Source organism: Patella vulgata, chromosome 5 (genome assembly GCF_932274485.2).
Source record: "Patella vulgata chromosome 5, xgPatVulg1.2, whole genome shotgun sequence".
Lineage (NCBI taxonomy): Eukaryota > Metazoa > Mollusca > Gastropoda > Patellidae > Patella > Patella vulgata.
The window spans coordinates 25,232,903-25,254,921 of record NC_065883.2 but is presented as its reverse complement, the minus strand read 5'-3'; the positions used below and the strand labels follow the sequence as shown (position 1 = coordinate 25,254,921).

The following is a 22,019-nucleotide window of genomic DNA, read 5'->3' as shown; positions in this document are numbered from 1 at the left end:
AAACATCGATTTCAAATCGAAATTTAAGCCTATTCTGTTAAAAAAAACAAAAAAACGTACAACTAAACACACTTGAGGAGGAATCCTGAATAAATTGCACTATATAAATGACTAAACATATTATTAACATAGTTAAACATTCTCATTGTAACTCACTGTATCTTTTCATCTGTAATTGTTGTAAGCGACTCACCATAAAATATGATTGAGGGACAATATATTTCCGAGAATGATCTTAAAGATACCACCTGTGTAAATGTTCTGTAATATAACTTTATCTCGTCAGGCTATAAGTTACTATGAAGCAGCACTGAAATCTGGTGGGCAGACTTTCCTCCGTCATGACTTGGCTGAACTACTTTTACGACTGCGACAGTATGATAAAGCGGAAAAAGTTTTACGTATGGCTCTAGAATCTGAAGGACAAGGTACTATATTGAAGATTTTAATAGTTGATGAATAGTACATCCACACATGTGCCCACATGAATAGTAAATTTTGTCTTTCGAATATTCGATGGTATGATTTGAAACCAATTTGAATATCCGACCTCTGTTTTGTGTCTAAATTCAGTCCGAGTTAAGCATATTTTGACAAATTATAGCTTTTGTGTCTTGCAATCATTTTAGTAATGACAGGAAAGATTAGTTAGATGATCAAACAGGGCACAAGGTGAACAAATATGGCCATACATCCATTTTCTTTCACAAACAAAAGGATCAAGCACCGAAAGATTTCAATTTCTTAGTTGATCAATTGAGGTTTTTTTAGGATTAGATGACAAAATTTGATTTAAAGATAGTCACTACGTTTCTGGATTGAATTGAATTAACAAATAATGTACATTTATTATGTCCATCATGGTGAAAATAATATGACTGGATGGATATTATATTGAAAGATATTTTGATTGATTGTAAAATATATGTTCTTCAGCTTTAATTGCTGTTAGAAATACAATCTACCCAATAGCTTTCATTCACTTTCTTTAATTCGATGTATAACTTCAACCTGATCCAACTATAAAAAATTACACTCTCACTCAAGAAGCCTTGATGCTTGTAGGACTGGCTCAGTAAGTCAGGCACAGACTTGCTTACATAGTGGTCCCGTGTTCGATGGCTAGGTGGGTAAGGCCTGAAAAGGACAGCTGTCTAGTCCTTCGGATGAGATGAAAAACCGAGGTCCCATGTAAACATTGGAATGCACGTAAAAAGATCCCTTGGCAGTTGGAATTCGATATAAGAGTAGGCGATAGTGCCGCTGCCCAGGCAAAATTTCCCTCATAGCACACTGTACGGCGTATGCCCGTCTTCATTAGCCCAGAACAGAACAGTAGGACGTTAAACCCCATTTCATTTCATTTCATTTCGATCCCAGTGTTTTCAGGGAAAGTTCATCAGGATTTTCCCGCGTGGTTCCCCCTTGGCTTCAGTGATGGATGGAGGGTCTGACAAGGGACAGAGGCTATTCATTCAGATGGGATGATAAACCAAGGTCCTACATGTATGTACACATTGGTGTGCACGTAAAAGTACCCATGACAGTTGGAGTTCAAACTGTAACCTGTGTATCATTTAATCTTGTGTATTTAGCACTAATTTCTTTCACATTCATTAAATATCAAATCTTTGTTTAAAAATTCGTAAAAATCATTTAAAACCACCAAAAATCATCTAATTTGTACTTGTGTCGAGGTTAAAGCTGATACCAGGGTTACAGTGATAGCCACAATCCAAGCAAGACAGTGTATGCCTGTATTTATTAGCACGGATGAAGCAGAAAAGTGGGACATTAACCCCCATTTCATTCATTTGTAGGACTTCACATGGTTAACCAGTTTACTTTTCAGTCAAGGTAAACAATGAAATTATAAATTGATTGATATTTTTATTATTAATCATACTTTAGATATGGAAACATTGATGGAGAATACAAAATACTTAATACTACTAGCTAAAGTTTATCATAAACAAGAAAAGATGCAAGAAGCACTGGAATCTTTAACTAATGCTAGAGATATGCAAGCTAGGTAATATTATGTTAGTAATTGAATGCTGTTCATATATATATATTTAATGAGAACTGCATCCCAAATACAAGCCTGTCACAGACTGTGACGGTTGCCTTATGATTTATGTACTATTTGTATAGTATGGGATAAATGTCTGTAATAGAATGTCAAAAGGATAAATTCAAGTTGAGTGGAAATTATAACATTTAGTGTTATATATTATATGTTATATTTAAAGATCTGTTCCCTGGAGGTTAATCATGTCATTCTTGTGCGAGTAATAACCTATTTTGAATTAAAATTATGGTATTACTTAATAAGGACCTCGAAAGAGAAAAACAGCTGTATTTTTAGATTTGAAATAGAATAAGATTTTCCATTCCTCATTCTGAAGTTATATTTTTCTTAAAATCAAATATAGTTATCCATCTAATCTTGATATAAGTTCCAAATGATGATTATGTTGTTTTCACTAACAAATATAATATTCCATGTAGTTTAGCTATATTCTGTAGGTGGTGGTTATGAAAGATATGTTGTTTTCTCCAACATAATATAATATTCCCAGTAGTTTTGACATATTCTGTAGGTGGTGGTTATGAAAGATATGTTGTTTTCACCAACAAATATAATATTCCCAGTAGTTAGGATATATTCTGTAGGTGGTGGTTATGAAAGATATGTTGTTTTTACCAACAAATATAATATTCCCAGTAGTTAGGATATATTCTGTAGGTGGTGGTTATATCTGTAAGAAATCAGCGGAATATATCTTTAAAACACTGTAATTCTTGTGAAATACATGTTTAGTGAGATAATCTGATATTTTAGAGTGTTGAAAAGAGTTCAGATGGAACAACCAGATGCATATATGGAGCAGAAACAGCTAGCTTCAGAGTAAGATAATTATTTAAAATATTAAATATCTATTTAAAATCTAATTGAAGTGTATCCATTTCCTCAGGTGCTGTCTTCAACTAACTTGTTCTTATTCCATAAGATATCTTGATTTTTGGGTTCACATACATGTGTAGTTGTGAGATGGTATTTTGTATGCCATGCAGGCATTATCACATGGTGCTTTTAGCTTGATATCCTCCCTTTTATAGAACAAGTTTGACTAGAACAACTCGTTGGTTTACAGCGAGCTTTGTCAAGTTGCGATCATAAACAGCTGGTTCTTGTGGAAAGCGATCTGTCAAGAAGAGAGCAGAAAACATCGATGGTGATCAGAAACCCTGTATTTTACAATACGATGAGTCTTTTATATCTCTGTCCATATTGTTTGTTTTTTCTATGAGATATATTTAATGAATTTAAAAAGTTAAAAATAATTTATATATCGATTAGATAAAATGTTGTTTTTTTTTTAATTGATCAGTATTTGTCGACAACTAGCCCAGTATTCCACCAATCAGCGAGATTATGATAAAGCTATCCGATATTATAAAGATGCACTAGTTTATAATGATAATGACAGTAAGGTAATAGTATAAGTTATTTTAAAACTAGTATTTAAATGTGGGCAAATATTTACTGAATAAAATGTGACATACCACTAATTGCATTAATTTCATAATGCATTTGTTTGTTTGAATCTGGGGGGTTCTGTGACCGAATGGTCTAACATATACGCTTAGGATCATAAGGTCTGTGTCAGCTAGCATGTTTTCGATTTCCAGCTTGTATGTTAATGTTTTTCACCCTCTGTGTATTACAGGTGATGTTAGATTTGGCAGGTCTATATTTAGTAACAGAAGATTTAGATGCCTGTCAACATCAATGTATGACTTTATTAAAAACAGATAAAGATAATGATGCAGCTACTATCGTAAGTTTTCTTACTTTGTCTTGTCAGTATTTAGTTTAATAGTTTGTGGTCTATTAAAATCTGGCAATTAATTAATATGTATCATCTATTTATTTTGGGATTTCAGTGGGGGCATCAGCCTCACTGTTGGCTTGTTTGTAGTATTTACTAATGTATATCGAAACATGTCTTTTGCAATCTTTGTCTCATGATGGGATCGGTTGTTACACTTTTCATTCGGGAGTAGACTATCTGCTCACATAGTACATGATGAATGAACATTAGATTGTATAGGCAATTTCGTAGTAATCATTTTACTGAAAATAGTTGATATTTTTAGATAAAGATTTCACCTGTTTGAAATATTTTGTTATATGCCCACACTGTTTATGTTCATTCTACAAAGAAGCTTATTGATTTGCAGAGCCTTCAATAATTACTTTCTGGGTTATAGCTCTTGATCAGTGTTTTTGTTCATGAGATGATTTCCTGTGTAAACCGCTAAAGTTATTATATGAATTCCAGCATCATTTTTTTTTTTTTTGTTACCCCCGAGAAGAGCTGATGGAACTGAACCTCTGTTTGTAGTGTCTTCTTATTAACTACAAAAGTTAGAAATGTGACAAGCTTTATGGACTGCTTATACACTTATCTGTGGCTGTATTTTTCATTGCCATGGCAATCTATCTTTTTTGTTTAGATGTTAGCGGATTTGATGTTTAGAAAGAATGAATATGATTCAGCTATGTACCATTTTCAGCAACTGTTACAGTTGAGACCAGGTAATCATTAAATGAATATTGAATAAATTTTCACCCATAAGATATATTGTATAATTCTGGAAAATAATAAAAAGAGTTCAGGTCGTCTAAGGTAAATAATTTTAAAAAATGCCCTACAAAAGATAGAACAAATAGTACATGAGATGGAGACAATGCAAATTTATGTTTAGCTGGTGCAAACACTAAAATCTAAATGTCAATGTGAATTTACCCTTTACTGGCATGAGAGCCATCCTAAAAGATAGACAGTATGTTAAGATAAAATCTGTTGTATAAGACCATATTAAAAAATGTTCTGATTCTCAGATAATCCTACGTCACTTAGAAAGGGCTGCATGACCTGTAAACCCCCCCCCCCCCCCATTAAACCTTACTCAGAATAAAGTAATTTGACTGAAATTTGTAATATACTCCCTTTTCATTATCTGTTTTTATACGGCCACATTTTCATGTGGACATAATTGTTGTCGCCCCTGTCCGTTTACTATTTCTTTGTAGACAAGTCACAATTTTTGTTTGATTTTGACGAAACATGAAATATGGGTTTATATCCCAAAGATCTCGGTTCCTTTCGATATTATAGGTAAAATCACGTTTTTAGCTTGTGGACCCTCTAGAATATTTATCCGATTATATAAACCCTAATGACGGTTTAGTTTAAAAATCATGAAAATCGGACAAACTGACGAAATGACTGTTCCCAGTACGCAAATAGTGTAAAAGTATGCCCGTCTTCATTAGCCCAGTATAGGAGCAGAACAGTAGGACGTTGAACCCCATTTCATTTCATTTCATTTTATGTAATACCAAGGTTGTGGACCTTCTAAAGGTCATCATATTTATCCGATTTTAAAGAAACTTAAAATTTATGTTTATAACCCAAACATCTTGATTCCTTTCGATATTGGCCTATATTGGACTGTGACTTCCTGGATTATGGCTCCTGATTGTCAAACAAATTGTGTTTTTAGCTTGTAAACCCTCTAGAGGTCACAATTTTTATCTGATTTTGATTAAACTTAAAATATATGTTTATATCCCAAAGATCTTGGTTCTTTTCGATATTGACACATGTAATATCCTGGATTATGGCTTCTGATTATACAAAAAAATCACCTGTTTAGTTTGTTTTCTGTCCATCTCTTGCAAAATATTTAACATTTATAGCGAGAACTGTCTGCTCTTTATCTAAATCTTACATAATGCATCTTTAATTACTGCATTTAAATATTTTAATCCTGTTTCAGGAAGTAAATCCATAATAAAATTTGAATGAATCAATAGGCTCATTTATCAAGTACCCAAAGCTGATAAATGTTAATGACGATTTTAAATAATACTGGACAATCATACATTCCTATGAACAACATGATGAGATAAATGTATCAGTAATGCCTTGAAATCTGCCCCTTGACAAAATAGAAACCTCCCTCCCGAATAATTTTTTTTGTATGACCTTATTAAATATTCCAACGAATAAAAAACTATTTTGACAATAGTTGTCTGTACTTCCAGATAATTATGAAGCTTTAGCACGACTTGTTGACTTGATGCGAAGAGCTGGTAAACTTGAGGGAGTACCCAAATTTCTAGAACAAGCCCAAAAGTCATCAACACGAACATCTTTAGAAGCTGGTTATAGTTATTGTAAAGGTTTATATGAATGGTAAGCATGACAAAAGACAAGTAGCACCACACATACACCACTTTAATAGCCAATTTACTCATCGTTAAGCCTCATTTCATTTCAATTTAGGGGGTCACGGTGGGTAAAACGCTGGCTCGATAGCCAGGAGGTTGGGTGGTCGATCCCTGCATTGACTGAGAAAGTACATCCCTTGTCAGTGATGCAGGACGGAGAGCCTGACAAGTACAGCTGTCTAGTCGTTCGGATGGTATAGAAAACCAAGGTCCCGTGTACACATTGGCATGCACGTAAAAGATCCCTTGACAGTTGGAATTCGATATAAGAGTAGGCCGTAGTGCCGCTGTCTGGGCAAAATGTCCCTGATAGCATACTGTATGGCGTATGCCCGTCTTCATTAGCCCAGTTCGGAGCAGACTAGTAGGACGTTGAACCCCATTTCATTTCATTTCAATTTAATCATCAATATTTTAGGACTTTTATTTTTTTCTTGTGCAGGCAATGGGTGAGGGGCACCAAATTTTTGAATTACTTAAAAAAGGAGAATACTACCGCAAAAAGTTGTTTTAATATGAAAAATAATGTTAATATTAGTATATTTTTGGCCCTGCGAAATTTTAAAAGTCACTCTGAATAATTTTACAAAGGGAAAATATACCCCCCAAAAAACGAATTGACATTTATGCATATCTGCAACCTCGTTTTGATTTTTTTCTGTGAATGACATCAGAGACGACAGACGTGAATTTCCCTAAAGAAGGCTATTGCAACTGAGCACTGCATGCCGTCATTTTGACTAACTGGATGCATAAACATGGTCAATTGCGTGGCTTAGGGATATACAAATAGCACCAACAATAAATAAGGAAGAACGTGTCATTTTTTTTTTTTAAATTACCTAACGAGACAAAACACAGAAGTCTGGACACAGCGATGTCAACGAGGCCATGTCAAAACACTCTTCTCTTTCTTGTTCGGAGAATTTCGAGTTATCAGCTTACGAACGTGACAAGTGTAATTTTAATAATAATATTATGTGGATCAAGATATAACATTTATGTTATCTTTCTATGTTAAAACTGTGCATTCTATGACAAAACCAACACGCTTTCAAAATCTTGCAAAAGAAACGACTGATGTAACCATAGCAACGAAATGTAAACAACACAGCTAGAGTAGGTAGGCCTCGCCTAAATACTAATATAGATTAATATCCCCTTTTCGAAGCATCTTCCGCGTCAGTAGTAGGTGTAGGCCTATGTCGATGATTTTGCAGTCGATCATAGATAGTACTAGATGTAATAGTGATAGAAATTTTTTTCAGTGATAGGCCCTACTCCTAATCCGATGATAATCGGAGTCGTATGATGTGACCCGTTTTTTTAACTACGTTCTCGTATCTACCTAGTATAGGGCATATAATACCGTATTTAATAGTTTTTTCTCCGATATATTTTCGCCGATAAAGAGTGAACATCAATAGGGCCTAAATGAAGCAAAAAGTTATCGATAATCGAAGGACTAACAATGAGACAAGGTGTCTACGCTGTTTTTAGTGCCTAGAATGTTACGAACCATCATCGTCACCGTTGTTCCTCGCATTTCTAATTGATCTGTACTGATAGGGAAGAACATTCGGGGCGAAATCAATGTCTGACAAGCTGTCACCTTCTGCCGATACCATATTGAAATATACATCGACTGCTATACGAGTGTCGTCGATTACGTCATGTCACGTGATTTAGCTTCAGCTCATTAATTGTCGGGTGTTTCCGTAATTGCGGAAATCCGAAAGTGTTTTTTAACGTTATTTGTTACTAAAAAATTTGTTTTTAAAAAAAAAAAATAGTTCTGAAATGTGTTACACAATGAACTAAGTGAATGATAAAATTAAACTTTTATCATAGCATTCTCCTTTAAATTGCCATTGTGCATTAATAGAATTTCTTCAGACTATGTGTCTATTCTCTGTGGAGTTCTTCAATGTATCAGTCCCAGTGCCTGTCTTATTTATAATATTCCTTCAGTCTGACAACCTCAAGAAACAGAACTTAAAGGAGCTAAATCACTAATATTTTGGAGAGAGAGAGAGAGAGAGAAATGGGGTTTAACGTCCACTCGACACAAACTAGGTCATTTCGGGACTAACATATGGTTCAACTTTATTTCAATAATTCGCTTGCGCGTAGAGGTCTTTAGCAGTGGGAGGAAACCGGAGGACCTGGAGAAAACCCACGAGGTTGGACAGGCGACCCTACTCCTTGTCACGTACAACCGGGGATTCGAAACCACACCAGTCGACTCAATGACAGACTTTATGATACAGCGCGCGCACTCTAACCATTCAGCCATCCACCCCCCCCTAATATTTTGGACCTAGAAATTGGCAACACACATAATAATGTAATATGAATTTATATAAACTGTTTTAGATTAAATCGTGTCCGTTTTACTGTGAATTGTCATCAGTTATGTTCGGCGAAATACGCCAGAAGTCTCAACCGCAAGTCAGTTTCTAGCATCTGGTTATTCCAGTCAACACTGATATTATTTATTGCGCATGCTCTCCAAATAAGAATATGATATCACCGTTTGACATGACTTGTGGAATATGTCTAACCTCATTCTTTGAGCACCTTGTTACAAATGGCGCTGAAACGCATTATGGTACACGAATTGTGTACCAATGGTAAAATGTTAATTTTGTCTTAAGTTAAATATTGGATATCAGAAGCCCATCTGATTTAAATTGCAGAAAAATTTGTGTTTTCAGAAAAAAGATTTTGGATGATATTGAGTTATGGTATTTTAAAATCCTAATCTCCATTTGGATTACCTTTTGATGTTTTAGGTATACTGGTAATCCTACAGAAGCTCTCAAGTTATTTAATAAAGCACGGAAAGATTCTGACTGGGGTACTCAGGCTATATATAATATGATAGAAATATGTTTAAATCCTGATAATAATACTATAGGTGGAGAAGTCTTTGAATCTGTTGAATCAGAATACAGGTATTTATCTTATTTATTCAGTAAAGCCGAGGCAGCCATATATTTTTTATTAAGAAAAGCTGAGGTACCCATATAATTTTTGACAATATCATGATCTGCACAATTTTACAAACTTGGGTACCCATACGGGAAGTTGGGTACCAGTTTTGCAGCCAATCAGCACTTCTGTAGTATAAAAGCCACTTCAGCCTTACTATAGTATTAAAGGCTGGATTTATTTGAAATTTATATTGGTTATCTAATGTTTAATGTATTAAAAGGAAGAACCCAATTCCTATAAGAACCAACCTGTGAAACAGACATTTCATAATAGGTCAAATATGATTATGACGTGCATAGTAAAACTTGTGTAAAAATAATTGAAGTTTGAGAAGGAGACGGTACATAATGATGTTGGAATTGTATTTGCAGTAGTAGTTCTTCAGAACGTGAAAAATTAGACAGTGAACAAATGGCAGTACGTACAGCAGAAAGATTACTGAAGGTAACATTGTTTCTTCAAAATTAATTTACATGATTTTTTTATAACAAAGAATTTATTATCCTTGATGGCTAATTACATGAAACATGATTATATTTTCCTTATGTATTTGTTTTTGTTTTTATACACCCACATTTTCCTATGGGCTTATATTGTCTTCGCCCCTGTCTGTTCGCCGCCCCTGTGTTCGAAACATCGCCTTAAATACACTAGTAGCTGTTTTCCATAAGTATGTGGTGTTTTTCTTTTACTCTATCCAGTTACTTAATGGCATTTAAAGGACAGTTGATGTCAGTCATTATCACTTATGTGATAGAACTGGTTTAACATGTTCCAAATATAATTTTGACACAGAGATCATTGCTACGATAGATGCATAATCAAGGTTTCAACAAACAGAAGTGACGAACGCAAAAGGAAAACACGAGTTATCCTTCTATATAACTGACTGAGTTATCCTTGGGGATTGTGGCTATAATTATGTCTCACAGGTTCACTTGAGTAATTAGATAACTATATCTATTATATAGTTCATTCATTCTTAAGGCTTAATGTCTGCTTCCCCCTTGGGTGATATCGCAGACAAGTGTTTCCTGGGAAACTTGTGAGAAGAGCCAAACAATAGGCTTAGTCTAGTAGTATTGGTTGGAGACATGAGATTGATTAAGAGGCCTATTCGATTCTGTTTCCTTTGCGTAAAGACACAATGCATCCAAGGCAAGTTTCATCTATAATATAAACTTGACAGAGTTATGTAGGGGCTAGCCATTGTTGCAATTAAAAGGTCACATTATCAATAAAATTCCTTGTATAAGTTCTGTAAGCAAATTGGTAAGTGATCATCTCCAAACAACTCAGTATTTTTATTTGAAATTTTCTTTTTCAAACCTTAGGTCACTTAGGATAATGATTTGTCAAGTGCATGTTAAACCCTGTTATTTTTTCTATTGCAGGTCTTTCTTTAGACCTAAAATGTTATATAAACTATTAATTAGACATTTATTAACAAAACAAGACTATAATCGACTCTCGATGGCATCGGATACTCAAGATTTTAACTATATTAAAACTGTTCGCCATTTAAAAATTTAATTTAAAAATGGGAAAGCTAGGCTAAGTCCCGATTATGACAGTGTCCTGGTTACCACTGTGTATGCATCTTGTCAAAACTACAAACAATGATAACATGACTGAGATTGAAGTAATTTGAATGAAATTTTCAATATTTTCATTTTTCATCATCTATTTTTGAATTATTATAGCAAGAATGACCAACGCTTTATTAAACTCTTAACTAATGTATCTTTAATAAGCGATTTATTTCGGTGTTTGATTTACATACGTAAACTTACTGTTGTTTTACAGTGTTGCGTGAAGTTTGGGACTTGTTTAAATTGTGAAGTTATGACATATTGATATCATAGAGAATAAGTGAGTTGAATTTCTTTATTACAGGAATCAAAACCTAAACCTGGTGATATCAGACATAAATTACTAGAAAATATGGCATTAATAGCAACTAAACAAAAACTAGCAGTAGAGAAAGCCTTGGCGGCTTTTATGGACATAGCCACAAATGAGGTGAGTAAAGTATATTTATAGATTTGTGTGATATTCTGAGAGTCATAGTTTGTTTTAATGATCTTATGATATATCCACCTGACATCCAGGTGTAGGGAGTTGTCAGGGCTCACAATGGCTTTCAATTGTTTTCGACCAAAATGAAGCATAATTTTTAAAAGTCTTCAGGTGGTGGGATATTATTAATGTCATTCTATTTTGAGTTGATATGTCCTTTATTTACAGAGAGATCATGTTGGTGCTTTATATGGAATGGCAGCAGCATACATGGTTTTAAAACAGACCCCCCGTGCTCGTAATCAACTTAAACGTGTTGCTAAAAATAACTGGACTATGCAGGTAATGGATACAATACATGTACGATTCTTATGTAATGATATGAGATCCTATTCATTTAAAACCTTTTGATATGTTTCCACAAGTGGGTTGGGGACCTAGTGGTCTGAGTGTGCTTTATATCATAAGTTCTGTCATTGATTCAAGTATCGTGATTTGGATTCCACACTTATACGTGACAAGGAGTCAGGTGAATCTCTGGCTGAAGTCAAGATATTAATGTCATCTGTACATATGTAATGATTGTTGAATGTTGTATTTACTGTAATCTGTTCTTTCTGTGAAAGCCACTGATGTAATATTGGGCCAGGGCCGAGGGAACTTAGCTAACACGGCTTGATTTTATCTTATAGTGTAATGACTAAAAGTAAGAGAATTATAGACTTGAATTGCCTAATTGATAAACTCACAATAAATTAAATAAGTTGGTTATTACAGAGTGTCAACCGCTGTGTCTGCCATTGATTGATATTTTGGCTTGTATGTCGAAAAAACTGCCATTGAAGCATCTTGAAAGACATATTTTTCATAACATATACATTTTTACCAGTAGCTTGGATTTGTTCTCCAACTGATGGTTATGTAATTTAGATAACAAGAAATGTGTCTGAAAGAAAATTATATGTAGTATAAAGGAAACTTATTTAATTATCTTTCATATATTTTTAAACTGAATATTATTTTATTTTATATATAGGATGCAGAAGATATAGAGAAGAGTTGGTTATTATTAGCTGATATATATATTCAGGTAGGTAAAATTCGGTTTATATTTCAAAGAAGCTACGTATACCGTGTCGTAATTTTAGAAAATAGGATTCAATGGTAGCATGAATTTCAATATGCATTTATATCGATCCCCTGGCAAGTGGCATTAAGTTTTTGACTCCTTAATTTCTTGTTTCACAGTACGAGTTAAATATGTGTTTATATTTTGTTTGAATTTAAATTTAGTCTGGTAAATATGATATGGCAACGGAATTATTGAAGAAATGTTTGCAGTATAATAAGGTTAGTAGTATATTTTTTTTACTAAAAAAACAAAGCAGTCAATTATTAACCAGACCTGCGCTACAGCTATGGTGTGTTTCGTCTGTGACCTATATATCTTATAATTTTCTCCTGTATGTACTAATGAAACTTCTATCATATTTTGTTGCCAAAGTTATTTCAAAATAACTACTTTAACCCTTTGAACCCTGAAAATATTTTGGATGATGCATACCCTACCCTGACTTTACAGCACGATTTTGCAAAATGACGTCATTTTAATTGTAATTGTGAGGTGTGAATTTAATATTATATATATTTATAATTGAGTGAAATGATGGAACAAAGATATCTAATCAGAATATTTAACTTTTATTCAATTCTACCTCCAATCCGTAACATTGGGTGCTAATCATGCCAGCAGTTTTCAACTCGGCTAATATCGCGCCCACACCCTATTCCAGTATTTCTATCAATGGCCATGCAGATCAACATTATTTACAAATTGATTACGGGTATGAGTGTTATCATCGCTGTCATTTTCCTTGTTATTTTCATTTGAATCTAGGGCATATTCACTTTTAAAATCACTTCCATTGCCGTAATTCGACCCATCAATATCTTCACCATTATCGCTCGTTATAAGAGCTAGTGCATCTGTTGCATTTAGTCGTTTAGAACACACAATTCGTTGAAAGATTTGGCAAAATTGAAATGTAAACAAGTGGAAGGAAGTTGCTATTTACAACAGACCCGGGGCAAATGGTAAACAGTGTTTTGATTGGCTATTTTGTTATTGTTAAGGAAGCAAAGGTCGGAAGACACGCCCACAAGCCACAAAACCGACATTTCAGGCATATGCGCTGCAACGTCAAAGCCGGTTTTGCGGCATTTCGGGTTCTAAGAGTTAATTACCTTTCAATTGGTATTAATTTTAGTATGAAAAACTGTCAATTAAAAGTTTGTAGAGAATGATATTTACCTAGACAATTCAAAACAAAATACGTGATGACATCATTTCCATTATCAACCAAATATTTAAATAGGATTATAGAAAAAAATTCTGTTAGTGTCCATTATTAAATGGCAAAAATTTGATTAAAAATTGGACAGTAGTAACTTTTTGTAAAACCTTAATAAAGGAAAGGTTCATGTAAACAAGACATTCCCCGGAAAATACATTAATGTATATAATTCTGATAATTAAAATGTTTTTGTCCACTGAAAAAACAATATTAATACATTTAAATCATGAGTTTCTTCTTTGAGTGTTATTTCTTAGTTTGTAATCCTGAGGTTTTTTTTTACAGGCTTGTTGTAAAGCATATGAATATTTAGGATTTATTATGGAAAAAGAGCAATCCTATAAAGATGCAGCTAACAGTTACGAAAATGCCTGGAAATATGGCAATAAAAATAATCCAGTTATAGGTAACTACTATTTATACAAATCTATTGAGTAGCGAAACAGCCTCCCCAGATTCCTCTGGCTGGCTGAATGGTCTGATGCATGCACTTTAGATCATATGGTCTATCATTGAATCAAGTAGTGCAGTTTCATTTCCCAACTTGTACGTGACAAGGAGTATAAGGTCACCTGTCCAACCTAATGGGTTTTCTCCGCATCACCCATTTTCCTCCCACTGCTATACTCTCTCTCGCTCTCATGAAATATTTAATAACTAGGTGAGATACCTTGTTTCGCCCAGGGACTAGGCTTTGCTCAGAGCCCAAATTGGACCGAATCATAACCTAAAACATTCACGGAGTCATGCTGGTTTATCTGATACGTCATGTGGGTGTGGATCGCAGGGAAGAAGTGTGATGAGCGAACATATTGACAGACATCTTTGATTTTATTTATATAGATAATTCAGTGTGAACTAATATTAATATTGAAAAGGAAACAATCAAATAAAGGAAAGAATATTAAAGATACATTATGGGAGATTAGATAACGAGTTGGCAGTTCTCACTATAATAGTTAAAAACTAGATAATGTAAAGGAAATTTGCTGAAAATTTCATTCAAATTGATCCACTATGAACCGAGAACTAAGCGGTTGAAATTTCCGCCTAGCCTCGATCATCATTACTAAAGTCAGTATGATAAACAGCATAGTCTCCATTATCCATTTAAACATTAAATCGTGAAGGAAAGGTATGCAGTAAATCGGCTCATAATCCACTTAGGATCGCAGGCTAGCGATGCCATTGAGAGTTGATTATGGTCTGGATAAATTAATTAATGTCTAATTAATAATTTAGATAACATTTCAGGCCTAAAGAAAGACCTGCAATAGACAGATTTAGCTCTTGCATAATGTATGTTTAATTTGAAAGATTTGTAGTTTCGATAAATCGGAAAATGCACCAAAACCAATCCAAACATTTATAATTTTAACTGTGTTGAATATTCGAATAACATTTGAATAATGATTTAGGATTATTTGAATAGTAAAATCAACATTCGATGTGACCACTGCATACCGTATTTGATTTGAGTTCTTTCCGAGTATTTTCAGCTTTTCCAGCTCTTAAAATTTGACTTGTATTTTCAGGTTATAAGCTTGCATTTAATTATATGAAAGCTAAACGATTTGTTGATGCTATAGATATTTGTCATCATGTAAGTATTAAAAAGTATTATACTACACCTAGTGCTGGGCAATGCGACTGCTGGCACAATACAATACATATTTCAATTCACTTACTGCGATACAATTTGTATCCGAATTCATAACCCAGTCACAATGGCGACTGTAGCAGATGATCCTGATCTACTTTCAGTTTGTCGCGAGCCAAAATTGTGGTGCCTCGTCTTGTGAGATTTGCTGTATTACCATACTGTAGTTAAAAACAGATTTTCATATTCTACAAACAGCTTTTGTTATGTCACCGTTAATAAACTGGACATTTTGTTAAATTGTATTGAGAGGGATGTCTGCCATTTTCTGACGCTGGTTTCTGCTATATTTACAATATCTAACTTTTTCTGATAATATATAAAGATCATCAGTACAGTACTCCTCCACCAAAACGTATCAAACTGTTTCAACCGGAATGTACGAGGCTGACGGAAAATACTACTGCTTACAGTTAGACTGTCAAACAATGGCTAATGCAGTGTTATTGTTTCAAACTGAGGACATGGTCTAAAGGGGAGCCATGTTGGCTCAGTGAGTGATGTTCTGGCTCACAGGAGATCTGTGTTGATATCCTGGTGTTGGTTGGTAAATTTCCCCAGGATTTTCCACTGTGATTTCTCCTTGTCAGCGGTGCAGGACAGAGGGCCTGGCAAGGAACAATGTTAAGTTGTCAACATGGGACTGAAAATCAAGGCACTGGACACATGTTGGCATGCAGGTAAAAAAAACCCCTGACATTAGGAATTTGAAATAAGAGTTGGCTGTATAATCAGGCCACACCATGTTTAATTTAATTATACATGTACTATAGGATATTATATATTTTTTTTGTCTTTGATTCAGGTTCTAGAGAGTCATCCCAACTATCCTAAAATAAGAAAAGATATTCTAGATAAAGCCAGATCAAGTTTACGAATGTGATAAGATATAGACTATAAATAAAGAGCATATTTATTTACATAGATTTTATCATATGTCATATCATACTTATACATTCTGCTTATTTATTATTTGTTATATTATTGTTGAAATTATATAAAATCAGTGGATCATTAACAAAATACCATTAAATTTGAACTCGATATTGTTCATATTATCTGGGGTTTTCTGTGATAAATGTAGAAGAATACATAATTTGATGAAAAGGTGGTTGCACTACTAGTAGTAGTACTACTACAGAGCATTCTGCCTTTTTGTTTGAAAATGGTAAATCTCCTTTTAATGATCTTTACACGATAACTGTATGACATTAAAGGTGCATTATGGAAGATTTAGATAAAGATCTGACCGTTTTTGCTATATAGTTACAAAATAGATAATGAAAAATGTATATATTGAGGATGTCAGTAAAATTACTTTATTGTAAGCAAAGTTATGAGTGTTTAAAGTTTTGACAAGATAGTCTGATTGTCAAGGACCATTGCTTTGATAATAAACAAAGTTTTGATTATCTATTTTATTTAACAGTAAATTATAATTATGGCTAGGGTGTTCTAATCAATTTAATATCACGCCCATCCAATGTCTAGAGAGTTGATTTTGTGATTGTTACATGAAGAAATGTCTGATTAATAATTTATATAAAATTTGAAGCCAACTCAAATACCTGCAGTAGTCAGATTTAGCTCTTGAAAGTTAGTCATAAACCTATAATTAATTCACCATATTCATACATGAGATGAGCCTTTATCATCACTAAATAACTTATCATCACTAAATAACTTATCATCACAAAATAACTTCTTATCATCACTAAATAACTCCTATCCATTTATCATCACTAAATAACTCATATTCATTTATCATCACTAAATAAATCAGTTCCCCCATTTTCAGTGCAAAATCAGTTAGGTGCACTGGATTATCAAGACAGTTTGATATGAAACAAGGACAGATAGACAATTTTTTTTTTTAGAAGAATGTGAGCATGGCATGTCAACAAAGGTGATTTAAAAGAATCATGTAAAAACTAAATAATCATATGATTAGTAATTGAGATGAGGATATAAATTGTAATAAACCAAAACATGCCCCTCTAAATGGCATTATCATTTAGATTTTTTACGGCTTTATTAGTTGGTCTAGAGAATATGTGCATGACTATTTATATAAGTTGCTACTTGGGTGTTCAGGCTTTGACAGAGCTGTTAAATTATCACTTTAGAAATTGTCAATGGGACAAGTTGCGGTTTCTACTGTGCATGACTATTTATATAAGTTGCTACTTGGGTGTTCAGGCTTTGACAGAGCTGTTAAATTATCACTTTAGAAATTGTCAATGGAGCAAGTTGCGGTTTCTACTCGAAACGTCATCCTTTTTGTGTATAGACCAGTGATTGTTTTCCATATAAATTGTGTTGTGTTTTTTTTTGTAGGTTTCTGGTTGTATGATATTCAAACAATTATACATTATTTTTAATTATTGATTCCCAATCATTTTTGGATCAGCTAACTGGTCCCTAATCTACTTGTTCTTCTTCTTAAGGGCGACGCTTGACATGAAACTTGGCGCGTCTGTTCCTAGGACAATTGCTTTTTGTTATGATGTCACAGTTCCAAAATTGCTGCAAAGACGTCTTGCTCACTTCTTGGTCCATAGTATGCCAGAGAGCTGATTGGAAATAATCTTTTTTTCCATACAAAAATCAACTACTCATGATGTCATTTTTGTTGTTGAACACAGGATAATGTTTGTTGTTGAACACAGGATAATGTTTGTTCACAAATGTTTGTTGTTGAACACAGGATAATGTTTGTTGTTGAACACAGGATAATGTTTGTTGTTTTTTTTCTCCACTTTTTAAAGTGATAAACAAAAGTTCAACTGGGTCTGAAAACCCTATTCATGCTACAAACTCAAAAAGTTTGCATCATTAAAGTTAGAATTATATTAATTTATTTCCGTCCATATATGTTATATTTTGTATGAACATTAAAATATTTGTATTGTAAATATATGTATTTTTATTTTAGTTAATTGGATATATAATAAGTAAAATTTATGTTGGCTAAATGAAACTGCATGTACATAATTTGTGCTAACGTTTTCGCAACTGAAGTTGGTCTTCAGGCATTTATTATAACATATAAAGATAATTCACTCAGCTGGATTACCTAGCATCCCTCTAAAATCTAAGGTCTATCATTAAGGTCTAGCGACATGATTGTGATTCCTAGGATGCATGTTACAAGGATTAAGGTCGATAGGCCAACCGCATGACTTTATAGTTTTTCTCTCCTCCCACCTCTCTCCCACACACACACACCAATGCTGAAAGCAAATTATTGAAATAAAATGAAACCATATTGAAATGAAATGGTTTTTGTCGAGTAGATGTTAATATCTGTTTCTCTCTCTCTCTCGCATCACTCTAAAACTTTATCGGAAAGTGTATTTGTTTAGAATAGGAAAATACAAGCCAACAGTGAGGCTGATGTCCCCTGCCGAAATCCCAAAATAAATAGATGACACATATTAATTAATTGCACATTAATTTTTTCAAAAGTATCGTGCAATCAAACTATACACTAAGTTATATCACTCTCTATCAGATAGAACCAAAGTTATCTTGTCCCAAAGCATCGACCAATGAAATTGATTAGCTCTGCTTAGCTTCAGTTCGAAATGTTAATCATTGAACTGAGTCAAGACATTCACCTAATGAATATCAACATCAAGTTTAAACATTCTACCTCAATTAAGAGCAGAGTTTTTATGTTCCAAGTCTTGACCAATCAAATTGCTTATCGCTCCTTAACCTAAGCAGAAAATTCTCACCATCGAACTTAGTCAAGGTAGTGATATAATGAATCTATATTTGGAGTTTCATCGCTCTCACTTCATTATAACCAAAGTTATCGTGCCCCAAAGCATCAACCAATCAGATTGCTTAGCAGACAATGTTTATCACTCTCACTTAATTAGAACTAAAGTTATCGTGTCCCAAAGCATCAACCAATCAAACTGCTTATCTCTGCTTACCCTAAGCAGAAAATGCTGATCTTCGAACTCCATCAAGGCATTGACCTAATAAACACCTAGCTCAATTAGAAAAAGATTTATTGTGTCCCAAAAAGTGTGACGGACAGACAGATGGACGAAACCATTTTAATAGTCCCCTGCTTTCTTCTAAAGGCGGGGGACAATAAATTTAAGATTCTGGATCAACCACTGAGCCTTACTTTTTAATCTTAGCAGGGGAGGGGTGCCACAGTGGCTCAGTGAGTAAGACGTTGGCTCACTAATTTGGAGGTCCCTTGTTCGATCCAGGTGTTGGGCGAGAAAGTTTATCTGGATTTTCTGGAGAGGGACGGAGGGCCTGGCAAGGGATAACGAATAGTCATTAGGTTGGGACAAAAACCTGAAGTCCCATGTACATATTGGCGTGTACGAAAAGAAACCCTTGACAGTATAACAGTAGACTGTAGTGCCGCTGTCTGGGCAACATTTCCCTCATAGCACACTGTATGACGTATGCCTGTCTTCATTAGCACAGTTTCATTTCATGTCATTTGTTATCTTAGCTTCTGTATTACTAGATACCATCAGCCCTGGTCAATTTCTTGTCTTGCGAGAGTAATAAAGAGATAAACAGACGATGTACATCAATATTGTATTTTTATATGTGGTCTTGTATTGTGATCATCTACGTCTGTTCATATGTAAACACTCTAGTATCAAGAGTTATCATCTAATTTAATGCACAATGTTGTGTTCATTTACGCTGATTACTGTCAGAGTTATATACAGTCCTAGATGAATTTATACACAGTGTTATGTTCAGAAGATGACAACCTATAAATTTTCTATGATAATTTTCAAGAGTTGAAATGAAATGAAATGAAATGGGGCTTAACGTCCTACTGTTCTGCTCCTAAACTGGGCTAATGAAGATGGGCATACGCCATACAGTGTGCTATGAGGGAAATTTTGCCCGGGCAGCGACGCTATGGCCTACTCTTATATCGAATTCCAACTGCCAAGGGATCTTTTACGTGCTCGCCAATATGTACACGAGACCTCGGTTTTTCGTCCCATCCGAACGACTAGACAGATGTCCTTGTCAGGCCCTCCGTCCTGCATCACTGACAAGGGGAAACCATTTCAAGAGTTACGGCCATTGAAAACCTTATGAATGTGATAGATAATCCAGTAAATATCGCAGACTAGTGATATGGAGAGATTATTATTGTCTGGATAAGTTAATTAATAATTTAGATAACATTTCAGGCCTAAAGAAAGACCTGCAATTGACAGATTTAGCATAATGTATGTTTAAGCAGTGGAAGGAAACCAGAGGACCCAGACAAAACCCACAAGGTTGTACTGACAACCCTACTCCTTGACACGTAAAAAGCTTGGAACCGAAACCATTCCACATGACTCAATGACGGACCTTATGATATAAAGCATTTGTTAGATAATTCGGCCACCCAATCCCCAAACCTGGTAGGGAAAAGCATCTAGTTTGGATGGGACAAAAAATGAGGATTGCCCATGCACGTTTAGGTGTACACTTAAAAGAACCTTTTTAGAGTTAGAATCCAATGAAGAGTGTGCAGAAATGCCACTGTCCAAGCAAAGCTTCCCTCATACCACACTGCATATGCCCCACCCATATTTCATTTTAATTGAAAGCGAACATTAATAATAAGTGAACACTATAAGTGAGTTTGCTTTAAGTATTTATTTATTTATAGTCCATAATTGAGACTAATTTATAGGATTTAAATATTCTGTTTGTTCATAATATATTATTGCATTTAAAATATACAGAAAGATTAGAAATTCTCAGCAGGAACATCTTTACACTTCTTGGTCTTTATCACCACAGACACAACTAAGTACTGACATAACCTAAAACATAAAATGTTCACCATATTAGAATATTATAAACAAACAGTGAGTCTGATGTCTACCACCTGGATTCCAAAATATATAAAGTATCTAGCAGTCAAATGGCTTAACCAAAGGCCAAACCAGTTTATTATACGACAATATATTATCACGTTTCCGTATGGCCGTATGGATTCGCGATCTTTTGGATATATACAATATTTTAAGTTTCATCAAAATCGGATCAAAATTGTCCCCTCTAGAGGGTCCATTATATTGATGGGAATAAACACATGCGCCATTTAATCTGTTAAAGCTAAAATTGAAAATTGTAGCAATAACAAACGTGACTATACTTCAAAAATTCATAACTTTGCACAAAATAAAAGTATTTTGATGAAGTTTTTTTATTATATTCATTTTCCTTTATGTTCATGGCCAGCTCTTTTATCCAATTTTTACATAATGTATCTTTAACTTACTGAGAAGAGTATAAATTATTTAACTTACTGAGAAGAGTATAAATTATTTAACTTACTGAGAAGAGTATAAATTATTTAACTTACTGAGAAGTATAAATTATTTAACTTACTGAGAAGAGTATAAATTATTTAACTTACTGAGAAGAGTATAAATTATTTAACTTACCTCCTTTGGTATTTGTTGGGACAAACCATTGCCTGTACATGTAACATTAAACCTTATATATTCTACTTTTTCAGGTCGGCAACAAACATTAGTACCACCATCACAGTAGCCTTCATTACATAGGGCTATAGTCATAACTTCAGAATTACATTCAGATTGTTGACTGCTACGAGAATATTTGTATGTTTGTTGGAATGGACCTTTTGAGCATGGTAAAGAAGATGGTCGTTCTGAAA

General features: G+C 34.0%; 1 protein-coding gene across 1 annotated transcript in view; it reads left to right on the top strand.

Moving 5' to 3' along the window:
* Positions 1 to 21,986, top strand: part of LOC126821995 (tetratricopeptide repeat protein 21B) — a 43,065-nt gene extending 21,079 nt beyond the window's left edge. The window contains exons 22-37 of the mRNA XM_050550700.2: positions 287 to 428; positions 1,912 to 2,032; positions 2,846 to 2,911; positions 3,396 to 3,498; positions 3,735 to 3,845; positions 4,525 to 4,606; positions 6,122 to 6,272; positions 9,103 to 9,264; positions 9,676 to 9,748; positions 11,201 to 11,326; positions 11,552 to 11,665; positions 12,360 to 12,413; positions 12,617 to 12,673; positions 13,963 to 14,083; positions 15,213 to 15,280; positions 16,143 to 21,986. Coding sequence (XP_050406657.2) covers positions 287 to 428; positions 1,912 to 2,032; positions 2,846 to 2,911; positions 3,396 to 3,498; positions 3,735 to 3,845; positions 4,525 to 4,606; positions 6,122 to 6,272; positions 9,103 to 9,264; positions 9,676 to 9,748; positions 11,201 to 11,326; positions 11,552 to 11,665; positions 12,360 to 12,413; positions 12,617 to 12,673; positions 13,963 to 14,083; positions 15,213 to 15,280; positions 16,143 to 16,220 — 1,629 coding nt within the window. The 3' untranslated portion in view covers positions 16,221 to 21,986. The remainder of the gene's footprint in view (positions 1 to 286; positions 429 to 1,911; positions 2,033 to 2,845; positions 2,912 to 3,395; positions 3,499 to 3,734; positions 3,846 to 4,524; positions 4,607 to 6,121; positions 6,273 to 9,102; positions 9,265 to 9,675; positions 9,749 to 11,200; positions 11,327 to 11,551; positions 11,666 to 12,359; positions 12,414 to 12,616; positions 12,674 to 13,962; positions 14,084 to 15,212; positions 15,281 to 16,142) is intronic.
* The last annotated feature ends 33 nt before the right edge of the window (positions 21,987 to 22,019 follow it).